The sequence below is a fragment of the Bombina bombina genome, chromosome 1, assembly GCF_027579735.1.
Source record: "Bombina bombina isolate aBomBom1 chromosome 1, aBomBom1.pri, whole genome shotgun sequence".
NCBI classification, from domain to species: domain Eukaryota; kingdom Metazoa; phylum Chordata; class Amphibia; order Anura; family Bombinatoridae; genus Bombina; species Bombina bombina.
In genome coordinates, this window is record NC_069499.1 from 1,289,343,289 (window position 1) to 1,289,359,789 (window position 16,501).

Genomic DNA, 16,501 nt, shown 5'->3' on the forward strand with positions numbered 1-16,501 from the left:
CCCTTTAACCCCCACCCATAATTAACATTTCCTTACCTAACTATTAGCCTGTGTGTATATATAGAGAGGAAGATAACATGAACAGGTCTGTTCTGCAGGCTCAGTCCATTTATATGGGCATTTCTGTGAGAACAATGGGTAGTGGTTTAATGAACAAAAATTATATTTAAAATATAAATCAAACCTAAAGAATACAATTCCATACTTTGAATACTGCAGATGGTATAAAACATAATTGGGAACACATTAATGGGGAAACAAATTTTGCAGTACAATGTCCATATCATATTACAACATAGCCATATTATCCTAATTACCTACTTTTACACTTCTCGGTATCCTCAGTCACACTTAATCTTGGTCATTGTCCTTCTATATAGATTACAGTAATTACAACACTCTTGAACTGAAGTTGAAAAAAGTAATGAGTCCTGCCAGTTCTACATGCTCTATGTTATGAACTTAAACTCATTAAATCCTTGATCAGCCGCCTTAACATCTTTAATTACGCATTCTACAAGAGTGACTTTTGGGTTGCGTAAGGGTACCAATAACATGAATGGCAGGTAATTGAATGGAAAGGTTGATAGATCTGGCAAAGATCATGATGATACAGGTAATAGAGATAACAGCAATCTGAGTAGATCTGGTAACAGATGGTAAGAAAATGGAGAAGAAGAGGAGAACATGTCATTGTCCTACCATAAATGGACAGACCAGGATCAGAAGCAAAAAGTGGAAGGGACAGGGATGAACAGAGAGAGCAGGAAAAAGTAGGACTTGAGCTGGTTAATATGAACTCCAAAAAGTCAGCACAAAACCCAACGCTCTTGAACCTCTCACCAAAAACACGTTGAGGAGCTAAACAATATAATAGCAAAATCTCTTTATAAGCAAGAGGTTAGGAGATAAACCAGGTAGCACAAATTGCCAGTCCCCAGAAGAAGTGCAGTCTCCCCCAGAAACTGTTGTACTCTAAATCATCCTGGGACTTATCAAGGTAAGTATGCAGAAGTGCTCACAAGTAAACTTCCGGGATCATTGTGTTCCACAGACATTAATTAATTTAATGATCTAAGTCCAGTCTTGGTTAGAAAATCAAAGTCCTCTGCACTTACATAACGAATACTGCAACAGACATTCAGTATTGCCATAAGGCAGAGAACAAACTCTGCCAGTGGGTGAGTTGGAGGATTATGCCTCAAAGTATGCTCTGGCGTACTGAAACTGACAACAGGTTCAAAAGTAGGTCCAAACAATGAAGAACTTCTGGAAATCTGTGAATCTTAAACGTTGGAGCAGTTCACAATACTGCAAACGATCATGGTCCAGAAAAGGCACACTCATTTCTTTCATGCTTGAGCGCTAACTCTGCTCAGGTTAAAAAATTAGCACGGCCTGATTAGCGCTTGCATTACACGTTGAAAAAAAGTAAGCGAGTGAAAGGCAGGAACGGTAACAAAGTTATTTTAAAATGAATATTCTTTCTGGCCACTTTGAAATTATTGCCAAGCTCTGCCCACTGATGACATCATGATCTGGACTACATATAGGCACTCTGCTGAAAAGCATTGACAGTCTGTTAAATACAGCTAGTGAGCCTTTTATGATTGGACGCCATATGTGGCCCAGATCATCATGTCATCAATGGATGGAGCTTGGCAGCAATTTCAAAGTGGCAAGAAACAATATTAATTTTAAAATAACTTCTTTACCATTCCTGCCGCATGATATAGAAAGGAGTGTAGGAGGCTACTTGCAGCTTAATCTAAAATAAGTCTTTAAGATAACTAAGGTGTAGACTGTCCCTTTAAGTAATGTTCCTTCCTAATTAACAGTGGCAAGATCACTTTCCATTAATTGTTTAACCATTAAATAATTTTGCTAGACATGTTTGAGTCTCTTAATGTCCTCCTGGCAGAATGCTATCTATATTTCTATATCTATATATGTATTTTGTATTTAAAAATCATAGCCCTTTATGTATTTATAAAAATCAATCAAGAAATGTTATTATGTTAATAAAGTTGTCCTCTGTGTTTGCCAATATGCAAAAGGAGCAAAGAACCCTGGTTATTGCTCATTGGAATAGGTAGCTTTTCTCTTATCCCTGTAAGTCTTCTCAAAATTTCAATCAGGTTTTGCGGATTGTGCCAATAGGAGTCGAACACAGTACAATAAATTATAACTTCATGGCTTATTCATGTTTTTAACAGAATGAATTGATTCCAATTGGGCAGTTACATTGATGATTTTCAAATCTGTTGCTTATTCTTTCCTTGTTTGTTAAAGGGACATAATACTCATATGCTAAATCATTTGAAACGGATGCAGTATAACTGTAAAAAGCTGACAGGAAAATATCACCTGAGCATCTCTATTTTAAAAAGGAAAATATTTTACCTCACAATTTCCTCAGCTCAGCAGAGTAAGTTCTGTGTAAAAAAATATACTTCAGCTGCTACCCTGCTGCAGGTAAAAAAAAAAGAGAATAAATGAACAGCAGCCAATCATCATCAACAGTGCTGAGGTCATGAACTCTTACTGTGATCTCATGAGATTTCACTTAACTCTCATGAGATTTCATAGTAAATTTCCTTAAACTGAATAGGGAAATAATATGAGTGTGCACAAAAGCTCACTCCCTTAGCTTAGTCCTTTGTAATGGGGTTTGAATACTTAGGACATTTTGAGGTAAAATATCTTTCTTTTTTACATAGAGATGTTCAGGTGATATTTTCTATTCAGCTTTTTACAGCTATGCGGCATCACTTTCAAATGTTTCAACATTTGGGTATCATGGCCCTTTAAGGCTAAGGTTCATTGCACATAATGATAAAGCATTACTTTTATATTGAGATTATCTGAAATTATGGTTGATCGAATATAACATTTTACTCCCACTGGCTTCATTGAAGTAAATTAATCTACTGTGCAATTTTCTTGTGTTAATTTCACTATATTCTTCATCTATCTCTATTTATCTATCTTGTATACAGGGAGTGCAGAATTATTAGGCAAGTTGTATTTTTGAGGATTAATTTTATTATTGAACAACAACCATGTTCTCAATGAACCCAAAAAACTCATTAATATCAAAGCTGAATAGTTTTGGAAGTAGTTTTTAGTTTGTTTTTAGTTATAGCTATTTTAGGGGGATATCTGTGTGTGGAGGTGACTATTACTGTGCATAATTATTAGGCAACTTAACAAAAAACAAATATATACCCATTTCAATTATTTATTTTTACCAGTGAAACCAATATAACATCTCAACATTCACAAATATACATTTCTGACATTCAAAAACAAAACAAAAACAAATCAGTGACCAATATAGCCACCTTTCTTTGCAAGGACACTCAAAAGCCTGCCATCCATGGATTCTGTCAGTATTTTGATCTGTTCACCATCAACATTGAGTGCAGCAGCAACCACAGCCTCCCAGACACTGTTCAGAGAGGTGTACTGTTTTCCCTCCTTGTAAATCTCACATTTGATGATGGACCACAGGTTCTCAATGGGGTTCAGATCAGGTGAACAAGGAGGCCATGTCATTAGATTTTCTTCTTTTATACCCTTTCTTGCCAGCCACGCTGTGGAGTACTTGGACGCGTGTGATGGAGCATTGTCCTGCATGAAAATCATGTTTTTCTTGAAGGATGGAGACTTCTTCCTGTACCACTGCTTGAAGAAGGTGTCTTCCAGAAACTGGCAGTAGGACTGGGAGTTAAGCTTGACTCCATCCTCAACCCGAAAAGGCCCCACAAGCTCATCTTTGATGATACCAGCCCAAACCAGTACTCCACCTCCACCTTGCTGGCGTCTGAGTTGGACTGGAGCTCTCTGCCCTTTACCAATCCAGCCACGGGCCCATCCATCTGGCCCATCAAGACTCACTCTCATTTCATCAGTCCATAAAACCTTAGAAAAATCAGTCTTGAGATATTTCTTGGCCCAGTCTTGACGTTTCAGCTTGTGTGTCTTGTTCAGTGGTGGTCGTCTTTCAGCCTTTCTTACCTTGGCCATGTCTCTGAGTATTGCACACCTTGTGCTTTTGGGCACTCCAGTGATGTTGCAGCTCTGAAATATGGCCAAACTGGTGGCAAGTGGCATCTTGGCAGCTGCACGCTTGACTTTTCTCAGTTCATGGGCATTTATTTTGCGCCTTGGTTTTTCCACACGCTTCTTGCGACCCTGTTGACTATTTTGAATGAAACGCTTGATTGTTCGATGATCACGCTTCAGAAGCTTTGCAATTTTAAGAGTGCTGCATCCCTCTGCAAGATATCTCACTATTTTTTACTTTTCTGAGCCTGTCAAGTCCTTCTTTTGACCCATTTTGCCAAAGGAAAGGAAGTTGCCTAATAATTATGCACACCTGATATAGGGTGTTGATGTCATTAGACCACACCCCTTCTCATTACAGAGATGAACATCACCTAATATGCTTAAATGGTAGTATGCTTTCGAGCCTATACAGCTTGGAGTAAGACAACATGCATAAAGAGGATGATGTGGTCAAAATACTCATTTGCCTAATAATTCTGCACTCCCTGTATAATAATAAAGTATTGCTTTTATAATTCAGATGGTTTAATATTTTTTGTGTAAATCAAACATAAACATATAATAAACATTCAATTGTCTTTGTATTTTAGTGTGGGGCAACTATAATCATAATGCTTGTTGGAGACACATACACATTAATTAATTATGTGTCGTTTATTAACTACCTCTGCTACGGAGTCACAATTATTGGATTAATTGTACTACGTTGGAAGAAGCCCAAAATGTTCCGACCAATAAAGGTAATAACTAATTACACCAAAATGTTTTTTACCTAGAGTCTCTGTTTTCATATTAAACTTTATGGATTGAAAAATAATGTATTGAAGAGTTCACAGTCCTATTATATAGGAGTTAAATGAGTTTTTAGGTAACACTATAAGTGGGTGCTTGTACTAGTGTTTTAAAGCAAGCATTATAGGAAAATAGGATCATTTCAATGTTTTTGATTAACCACAGAGAGAAAATCTCTATCATTAAATTAAGCATAAGGAAACCTTTCAATTAAATTTTTTATTAAAACTGTAAAAATATATCAATCCTTATATACATTATATAGATGTCATTTTCATTAGAATTTAATCTAAAAAAAAATATGTTTTATGAAATCATTCATATTACCAATTAATCATAATCCAATGCAAAATATCTTTACAATTATTAAACATTATAAATCAACAGTATGTTCAACAATCCATTTTTATAACATTTATCAATCTAAATATAATTAACCAAAAAGTATTTGTAATGTAAAATTTTGAAAAAATGCAACCAATCTATTTAAAAATAACTGCAGTAAATGCATTGAAAGGCGTCATACAATTAATAAAAAAAGGAGTTTTTTGTTTATTTGTAATTGTTTTCAATTAATATTCCTGTGTTAAAAAATAAATCATTTTTGTTCTTGGGCTTGTTACTATCCACCAACAAAAATATAACATTTTTAAATAGCAATGATGGCTGTTTATATTCTTCTGTATATGGCCTTACCTGTTATATATCTTTCTTTTTACATTGAATTACTGGCTTTTTTACTGTATATATGTGAGAATTGCTGTTTTTGTATGGCTGTCCTTTATATATATATTATATGTTTATATGCATATCTTAGCCCCCATATGATATGGTCTCAAACTCCACACATAATGCTCTAGGTCAGGCCAGATTCTCATAATATCTGAACTAAAGCACATGTGGATGAAGCAGGTCAGTAGCCATCAGCTGATGGATGAAGCAGGTCAGTAGCCATTGGTTACTGATCAGCTGATTATTTCACCTATGCTCTAGTTCAAATTTCATGAAAATCTGGCCTGTTAATGGTCCTGAGAACTGGAATAGAGAAATACTGCTCCAGCATAAATACATCATAAACATTATAACATCAAAAGCATAAACATTAATGTCATTTTTTTTAAACAAGCTTTATTATGTAAATATCAAAAGTACAAAATAAAGTATGAACATAAGGGCAAATCTACTATTATTACTTCTGAAGTATCTATTGGCATATTAGGTTAGCATATGTAGTGGTGTATTTTGGCCTAGGACAGCTAGGCTGTGTTTAGGAGGGCAGCATTTTTTATGGGTATTTCTAGGACACCAGATGTCGTATTTATTAATTGTATTACAAATCATTGATGAAAATTGTTTGGGATGGGGCAGCAGATTTCCCAGTGCTAGGGGAGCAGACCCCCCCCCCTCCCCCCAAATTCTGAATGTCACACTTTACTGTTTTATACCTTATTCATTTAGGTGAACCTCCTTGTTCCTATCACCTACCTGATGTTTTGGGCATTCCTCCTGATCTTCAGCTTTTATTCTGAGCCTATTGTCTGTGGAGTTGGACTTATTATTATTTTAACAGGAGTACCTGTCTTTTTTTTGGGAGTATACTGGAAGCAAAAACCAAAGTGCATAGATAGTTTTATTGGTAAGTATTTTCTTTATCATGGATATCAGCCCTCAGTAGACTCCATAAGGCCCATTTATCAAGCTCCGAAGGGCCGAGTTTCTGGCGAGTCTTCAGACTTGCCAGAAACAGCAGTTATGAAGCAGCGGTCTAAAGACCGCTGCTCCATAACCCTGTCCGCCGGCGCCTGCTCTGATGAGGCGGACAGGAATCGCCGCAATTCAACCCGATCGAATACAATTGGGTTGATTGACACCTCCCTGCTGGCGGCTCTTGTGAGCTGCTGGTGCAATGCTAAATATGGAGAGCGTATTGCTCTCCCCATTCAGCGAGGTCTTGCGCACCTGATCCGCACTGTCGGATCAGGTCCGCAAGACCTTTCATAAATCGGCCTCTGATAATATGCAACAGGCACAATATATGGAGTAGGGTTGTCCAATCTAGGACCTCATTGTTTCTCTCCAGTACTTTACATGTGTACTGGAGAGAATGTGTTCTCTACCAGCAAATACAATTATCATAAAATAGTGTGGATTGGAAAATGCTTCACAATTTCGGGTTATTTATAGGGATATTATCTGCCTCTTGCTTTTGTGCAAAATTGTGGCTGTCCTACATTCCTTAGAGAGGCTGTAAAGCATATTTTCTTAAAAATACTGAAATCAATAACTGCATTAGGCAATTAGCAGCATTTGTAAGAAAACTCACTTTACAGAATTAGTTTTTTGGCCTCTCTAGGGAACGTGGCACAATCACACAAAAGCAAGAGTTTTTAATGTGTCTTTCACACTCTGATTTCTAATTAGTGATACAAGGTTTTGTGTAGCATACAATACTCAAATAGTGGATCATATTTATGTTGGGAAATCACTGTTCCTGAATTTTAGATGCAATTCGTTGCAAATTATTTTTAATTGCTGTTTTTTTTGTTGTTGATTTTTTTTAGAATCCATGACCTACTGCGGACAGAAAGTTTGTTATGTTGTTTACCCTCAGCCAGTGCCTGATGAAGACCTGATACCTTGCAATGATACCCAAGTTATTGAAAATGAAAAGAGCCTTAAAATACAATGACTTATGTTAAAAGTCAGAAGTAGCATTTTGTTTACATGCTGATTTTTGAAAGAGGACAACAATGACATGCTGATATATGGATGAAGAAAAACAAACATATGTACTTGAATATATATATAGCAATCTAGTAAAATATGTTAAAAGTGTGGCACAATGGGACAAATCCTGCTTTCTCAAGCACTGACATGATGCTGACTTTGCTGTGATGGTAAAGGAGTTTTTTGTTTGTGTCTTTATTATATGATAATTAATATCTCCTCTGGTAGAGGTTCCAGCAGAAGATTTGCAGAACTGACTCTTCTGGATGTGAAATTATTTTTGAAAAAATATATTCTAACGAAACAGAAGAATTTTTTTTTGCTTCCTGTTGTATAAATTGAAATGGCAATTTGATGATTAAAGCCTACTTTTCAACCAACAATTTGTATTGGATAAATGATAAAATATCTTTGTATATGGAAACAAATGTACGTCTGATGCCTTGTTACTCTGTATAAGAGGGTAGTACACACATGCACCCACATATACACACAAATAGGAAGGGAGAGAAAAATGAACCACACTCTATGCTCAGTAAGGTAGTCAAATAATTAATAATAAAAAGCTGATTAGTTTAATGATAAATCTGGTCCATTTGATTTTAATACTCTTTGGCATGTAGTAGGTTCTGTAGAAATTTAATTAGAAATGGAAATCAAAACTGAGCTTTCATGATTCAAACAGAGAGTGCAAATACTTATCGGCTAGATTACGAGTTTTGCGGTATGAGTGAAAAAGCAGTGTTATGGCTCTTTTTCACTACCGCTGGTATTACGAGTCTTGCAGGTATATCTGTACCGCACACTTTTCTAGCCGTAACGCAACGTAACTACCGCAGCTTTCAAAAAAGTCCTTTTTCAATGGGACTCCAATAGCGCCGGTATTACGAGTTTGCCTGTCCGGCCAAAAGTGAGCGGTACAGCCTATACCGTCAAGATCCATACCGTAAACTGAAAGTCAGTAGTTATGAGTTTTGCGCTACAAAGCTGTAGCATAAAACTCATAACTAAAGTGCTAAAAAGTACACTAACACCCATAAATTACCTATTAACCCCTAAACCGAGGCCCTCCCGCATCACAAACACTAAAATAAAATTATTAACCTCTAATCTGCCGCTCCGAACATCGCCGCTACTATAACATATTAACCCCTAAACCGCCGCACTCCAGCATCGCAAACACTAGTTAAATATTATTAACCCCTAATCTGCTGTCCCTAACATTAGCGCAACCTACATTACTGTTATTAACCCCTAATCTGCTGCCCCCAAAATCGCCTCCACTATACTAAAATTTTAAACCCCTAAACCTAACCCTAAGTCTAACCCTAACCCTAACACCCCTAACTTTAATATAATTAAAATAAATCTAAATAAAAATTACTATCATTAAATAAATAATACCCATTTAAAAATAAATACTAACTAACTAATAGTTACATTGTAGCTAGCTTAGGTTTTATTTTTATTTTATACAGGCAAGTTTGTATTTATTTTAACTAGGTAGACTAGTTAGTAAATAGTTATTAACTATTTACTAGCTACCTTTAATTCTGATTGGCTGAATTCTATCAGCCAATTGGAATTCAAGGGAAGCCATCTTGGATGACGTCATTTAAAGAAGAATTCATTCTTGAAGAGCTGTGGAAAGAAGAGGATGCTCCGCGCCAGATGTCTTGAAGATGGAGCCGCTACGTGTCGGAAGGATGAAGATAGAAGATGCCGTCTGGATGAAGACTTCTGCCCGTCTGGAGGACCACTTCTTGCCGCTTGGATGAAGACTTCTCCCGGCTTCTTTGAGGACTTCTTGCCGCTTGGATGAAGACTTCTCCTGGCTTCGTTGAGGATGGATGTCCGGTCTTCAAAAACTGTAAGTGGATCTTCGGGGGTTAGTGTTAGGTTTTTTTAAGGGTTTATTGGGTGGGTTTTATTTGTAGCTTAGGGTTTGGGCAGAAAAAGAGCTAAATGCCAGTTTAAATGCCCTTTTAAGGGCAATGCCCATACAAAGGGGGGGGGGGGCTTAGGTTTTTTTAGACAGGATTTTATTTGGGGGGTTTGGTTGGTTGGGTGGTGGGTTTTACTGATGGGGGGTTGTTTGTATTATTTTTTTACAGGTAAAAAAGCTGATTTCTTTGGGGCAATACTACGCAAAAGGCCCTTTTAAGGGCCATTGGTAGTTTATTGTATGCTAGGTTTTTTTTTATTTGGGGGGGGGGGATTTTTTATTTTGATAGGGCTATTAGATTAGGTGTAATTAGTTTAAATATTTGATAATTTCTTTTTTATTTTGTGCAATTAAGTGTGTTTTTTTTTGCAATTTAGTTAATTGTATTTAATTAATGTAATTTATTTAATTGTAGTGTAAGGTTAGGTGTTAGTGTAACTCAGGTTAGGTTTTATTTTACAGGTAAATTTGTATTTATTTTAGCTAGGTAGCTAGTAAATAGTTAATAACTATTTTCGAACTAGTCTACCTAGTTAAAATAAATACAAACTTAGTTGTGAAATAAAAATAAATCCTAAGCTAGCTACAATGCAACTATTAGTTATATTGTAGCTAGCTTAGGTTTTATTTCACAAGTAAGTATGTATTTAGTTTTAAATAGGTATTATTTAGTTAATAATTGTAACTTTTATTTAGATTTATTTTAATTATATTAAAGTTAGTGGGTGTTAGGGTTACACTTAGGGTTAGGTTTAGGGGTTAATAACTTTAGTATAGTGGCGGCGACGTTGGGGGCGGCAGATTAGGGGTTAATAAGTGTAATGTAGGTGGCAGCGATGTTAGGGGCGGCAGATTAGGGGTTAATAAGTGTAGGTAGGTGGCAGCGACATTGGGGCGGCAGATTAGGGGTTAATAAGTGTAGGCAGGTGTCAGCGATGTCGGGGGCAGCAGATTAGGGGTTAATAAGTATAATGTCGGTGTTGGCTATGTTGGGGGCGACAGATTAAGGGTGTTTAGACTCGGGGTTTATGTTAGGGTGTTAGGTGTAAACATAACTTTTGTTTCCCCATAGGAATCAATGGGGCTGCGTTATGGAGCTTTACGCTCCTTTATTGCAGGTGTTAGGCTTTTTTTTAGCCGGCTCTCCCCATTGATGTCTATGGGGAAATTGTGCACGAGCACGTCAAACCAGCTCAAAGCAGAGCTGGTATTTGTGTGCGGTATGGAGCTCAATTTTGCTCACATATTGCCTGCTATCGCCGGGTTTATGAAAACCTGTAATAGCAGCGATATAGAGAGGTGAGCGGTGACAATAACTTGCAAGTTAGTATCGAGCTACTCTTACCGCAAAATTCGTAATCTAGCCGTTAGTCTTCAAATTTAGGAGTTATTCACAATCTATCACTTGTTAGTTATCGGAAAATTAGAAAATCCACAGCACCACTGTAAGTTTTCAATGCTTTATTGGAACATCTTTATCCCATGCAGGTACAAAGTAGGTAGGCAGCAACGTTTCGGGATGTTATCCCTTAATCATGCTAATGAGCCTCATCTGTTGAGGTACATTTATAGGCCTACATATTAACCCCATGTATAATGTTACAAAGTGAATTCTATCACTTAACACCACCACCTAGTGGTTACAAAAATTATTACAATGTTAAACACATAAACAAAGTTAAAAACAATATACAATATACCTATTCATATGTTGTTAAAATACATATAATTTTTACCAATACTTGATTTTTACAATGCAATTCATTCTCTAAGGACCATTGCAATTTTTTATACTACATAAGTATATATTACAGAAACACTTTGAAGTCCAGCTCTCTATTAATACCTTTAGGAATTAGAGCATCCAATTTATGTATCCAGTATGACTCCTTTTGTTTTAATATGGTTTCCCTATTGCCCCCTCTTCTTAAATTATCCACTCCATCAATTATTTGCCACCTTAACTGACATGTTATGGCCTGCACTCAAAAAGTGGCATGATACAGGGGCTTCTTGGTCCCCACATCTGATATTGGATCTGTGTTGACTCATCCTATCTCGTACCCTTCTGGTGGTCTCACCGATATAGATTTTGGAACACGGGCATTTAATGAGGTATACGACATAGGATGAGTCACACGTATAGAAATTGTAAATGCTAAATTTTTTCCCTGTTTGGGGGTGTTGAAATTCTGTCCCTTTAATAACTGCACTACAGCTTGCACAGCCCAAACATGGAAAAGCTCCATAACTCTTTTTAGTTATATATTTCTGTTTCTTCCTAGATCCTAAATAATTTCTAACCAGGTTTTGGACCCTGCGGTATGCCATCATTGGTGGGTTTTTAAAGGATACAACATCCATATTACAATTTTTCAAAATATGCCAGTGTCTGGATATAATGTTTCTAATTTCTCTATTGATGGGGTTAAACTGTGTTACACACACTACCCTCTCGTCATTCTCTTTCTTAGAAACACTAATTCCTTTCTCCTCTGGCTCCTGAACCCTTTTAATCTCACTCTCAATCAATTTCACAGGGTATCCCCTTTGTATGAATTTATCCCCCATTTCTTGTAGTCTATTCTTGACTAGTGATTCTTCATTAACTATCCTTTTCACTCTTTTAAATTGACTACGTGGTAGGGAATTTTTTAAGGGTTCATTATGAAAGCTCTCATACCTTAGCAAAGTATTTCTGTCTGTTTCCTTTCGATGTAAATCAATCTCAAAATTACAAGTTTCCTTATTAATATGTATTACTGTGTCCAAGAATACCACCTTTTCTTCACTGAAGGTCAATGTGAATTTTAAATTATTAACAGCCAAATTTAATTCATCAACAAATGCCAATAGGGTACCAACGTCGCCCCACCACACGCCAAATATATCATCTATGAAGCGCCACCATGACGCTCCATGCTTAAGGAACAACTCATTTTCATATACAAATTTTTCTTCAACACTATTCATAAATATATTGGCGTATGCTGGGGCGACGTTGGACCCCATGGCTGTGCCTCTTATTTGGAGAAACCAATCGTCTTGAAACAGGAAATAGTTGTTATATAATACCATTCTTAACAAGCTCTCAAAGAACAGTATTTGACCCTCATTATATAATGTAGAATTTCTAAGTGCCAAAATGCATGCACCTATGCCACTTTCATGATTAATTACCGTATATAGACTACTTACATCAAGTGTATACAAAATACATTTTGCTTTACCCAATGGTAAACCTTTTAATTTTTCAATGAAATCATTTGTATCTTTAATGTATGATGTTATTTTATGTACCTCTGGCTGCAAAATTCTATCCAGATAAGTAGCTATATTAGTAAAGACTGACTCTATTCCTGCCACAATTGGCCGCCCAGGGGGTTGTGATAGATTTTTATGTACTTTTGGGACTGTATAAAAGATTGGCGTTTTAGGCCAATCCACATATAAATATTCACTTAATTTTTTATCTATAATGCCAATCTTAGATGCCCAGTTTAACATTCTTTTTATTTCTGCCTGTATTTTAATCACTGGGTTACTCTGTAAAGGCTTATAGGTATTAGCATCCCCCAATTGTTGTTTAATTTCTGTGACATAATAGTTGGTGTCTAAAACTACGGTGGCTCCCCCCTTGTCGGCTCTCCTTATCAATATATCTTTTTCTTTAAGTGTATCTATGGCTTTGTTCTGTAATGCTGTTAAATTAGGTTTATATCTCTTGGATTTTTTTGAATGAATGCTGTTGTAATTAGCCTTTAATTTCATCACATCACATTTAACCAATTGTTAGTTATCGGCAGATGAGCCATGAGATGAGCAGATGTCGACGCAATCACAATCAGCAATTTTAATTGTTTAATCAGCAGCCCTGTTTTTAAATTAAAACATGAAACAAAACTTAAAAGGACATGAAACGCAAAATGTTCTTTCACGATTTAGATAGAGAATACAATTTTTAACAAATTTCCAATTTACTTCTATTATTTAATTTGCTTCATTTTCTTGTTTTCCTTTGCTGCTCCTGAACTTTCCTTGATAAACCTTTCAGCAAAGAACCTAGGTTCTAGCTGCTGATTGGTGGCTGCATATATATACCTATTGTCATTGGCTCAGCTATTTGCTTGGTTAGAAACCAGTAGTGCATTGCTGCTCCTTCAAAAAATGATACCAAGAGAAAGAAGCAAATTTGATAATACAAGTAAATTGGAAAGTTGTTAAAAAACATAATTTATGTAAGAACTTACCTGATAAATTCATTTCTTTCATATTAGCAAGAGTCCATGAGCTAGTGACGTATGGGATATACATTCCTACCAGGAGGGGCAAAGTTTCCCAAACCTCAAAATGCCTACAAATACACCCCTCACCACACCCACAAATCAGTTTAACGAATAGCCAAGAAGTGGGGTGATAAGAAAAAAGTGCGAAAGCATATAAAATAAGGAATTGGAATAATTGTGCTTTATACAAAAAAATCATAACCACCACAAAAAAAGGGCGGGCCTCATGGACTCTTGCCAATATGAAAGAAATGAATTTATCAGGTAAGTTCTTACATAAATTATGTTTTCTTTCATGTAATTAGCAAGAGTCCATGAGCTAGTGACGTATGGGATAATGACTACCCAAGATGTGAATCTTTCCACGCAAGAGTCACTAGAGAGGGAGGGATAAAATAAAGACAGCCAATTCCTGCTGAAAATAATCCACACCCAAAATAAAGTTTAATGAAAAACATAAACAGAAGATTCAAACTGAAACCGCTGCCTGAAGTACTTTTCTACCAAAAACTGCTTCAGAAGAAGAAAATACATCAAAATGGTAGAATTTAGTAAAAGTATGCAAAGAGGACCAAGTTGCTGCTTTGCAAATCTGATCAACCGAAGCTTCATTCCTAAACGCCCAGGAAGTAGAAACTGACCTAGTAGAATGAGCTGTAATCCTTTGAGGTGGAGTTTTACCCGACTCGACATAGGCATGATGAATTAAAGATTTCAACCAAGATGCCAAAGAAATGGCAGAAGCTTTCTGGCCTTTTCTAGAAATGGAAAAGATGACAAATAGACTAGAAGTCTTTCGGAAAGACTTAGTAGCTTCAACATAATATTTCAAAGCTCTAACAACATCCAAAGAATGCAACGATTTCTCCTTAGAATTCTTAGGATTAGGACATAATGAGGGAACCACAATTTCTCTACTAATGTTGTTGGAATTCACAACCTTAGGTAAAAATTCAAAAGAAGTTCGCAACACCGCCTTATCCTGATGAAAAATCAGAAAAGGAGACTCACAAGAAAGAGCAGATAATTCAGAGACTCTTCTGGCAGAAGAGATCACCAAAAGGAACAAAACTTTCCAAGAAAGTAATTTAATGTCCAAAGAATGCATGGGTTCAAAAGGAGGAGCTTGAAGAGCCCCCAGAACCAAATTCAAACTCCAAGGAGGAGAAATTGACTTAATGACAGATTTTATATGAACCAAAGCTTGTACAAAACAATGAATATCAGGAAGATTAGCAATCTTTCTGTGAAAAAGAACAGAAAGAGCAGAGATTTGTCCTTTCAAAGAACTGAAGAAACTGTAAAATTCTCGGAATTCTAAAAGAATGCCAAGAAAAATGATGAGAAAGACACCAAGAAATATAAGTCTTCCAGACTCTATAATATATCTCTCTAGATACAGATTTACGAGCCTGTAACATAGTATTAATCACAGAGTCAGAGAAACCTCTTTGACCAAGAATCAAGCGTTCAATCTCCATACCTTTAAATTTAAGGATTTGGCCCAACTCCCCTCCATTACAGAAACAGAAAGAGATGACCTTAACAAGGAAATCACTATTAATGAGGTACAACAGGCTATCAAAGATCTAAAGCCAGGGAAGGCCCCGGGTCCGGATGGTCTGCCCGGGGAATATTATAAACTATTTAAAGCCTCATTAGCCCCACATTTAGTTAAATTCTCAAATTATATTATGCAAGGTTACGAGATTCCATCTGATCTTCTAAGAGCTAAAATAGTTGTCATCCCTAAACCAGGGAAAAACCCGAAATGCTGCACCAGCTATAGACCTATATCCCTTATAAATCAGGACTTGAAAATTTTCACTAAGATTTTAGCAAACAGGTTGAAATATATCCTCCCGAACATAGTACACCCAGACCAGGTAGGGTTTGTTTTAGGTAGAGAAGCACCGGACAATGTTCGGCGCATAATCACTGCAATAAATCACCTAGACCACACTAGAACGCCTTCTCTGGTCCTGTCATTGGACGCGGAGAAGGCGTTTGACAGAGTTGACTGGACATACATGTTCACGGTTCTGGACAGAATGGGATTTGGAGGCCCTTTTGTAGAAGCCTTGAGAAGCATATACTCTAACCCCATGGCTACGGTAGGTGCCATGGGACATCACTCTGGGCCCATTTACATACGAAATGGCACGAGGCAGGGATGCCCACTATCCCCGTTGCTATTCGCCCTATGCATGGAACCTCTGGCGGCTAGTATTAGACGCTCCCCCGATGTAACAGGACTTAAAATTAAAGACACTGACTATAAAATCACCCTCTTCGCGGACGATGTTCTGCTGACGCTGACCAGACCCCTTACGTCTTTAACAGGCCTCTATGATATCCTACAGAGGTTCTCTATTGTGTCAGGATATAAGATCAATATGGATAAAAGTGAGGCGCTAGCAATATCTTTACCAGCCCACACAAAAAAACTAATCGAACTGAATTTCTCATTCTCATGGGCCAAATCATATATTAAATACCTAGGAATTAAGTTAACGGTTCGCTATAGTGATTTATATAATACAAACTATCTCCCTATGTATAGAGAATTGCGAAGAGATATGGCTAAATGGAAGCTTCTTAACTTTTCTTGGTATGGCAGGATCTCTGCAATAAAGATGAATCTATTACCAAGAATCCTCTATTTGTTTCGGACCTTGCC

At 36.7% G+C, this 16,501-nt stretch overlaps 1 protein-coding gene across 1 annotated transcript in view; it reads left to right on the top strand.

The window, feature by feature from the left end:
• The window catches only part of SLC7A10 (solute carrier family 7 member 10), a 171,221-nt gene extending 163,499 nt beyond the window's left edge, over positions 1 to 7,722 (top strand). The window contains exons 9-11 of the mRNA XM_053695063.1: positions 4,662 to 4,811; positions 6,322 to 6,499; positions 7,425 to 7,722. Coding sequence (XP_053551038.1) covers positions 4,662 to 4,811; positions 6,322 to 6,499; positions 7,425 to 7,552 — 456 coding nt within the window. The 3' untranslated portion in view covers positions 7,553 to 7,722. The remainder of the gene's footprint in view (positions 1 to 4,661; positions 4,812 to 6,321; positions 6,500 to 7,424) is intronic.
• The last annotated feature ends 8,779 nt before the right edge of the window (positions 7,723 to 16,501 follow it).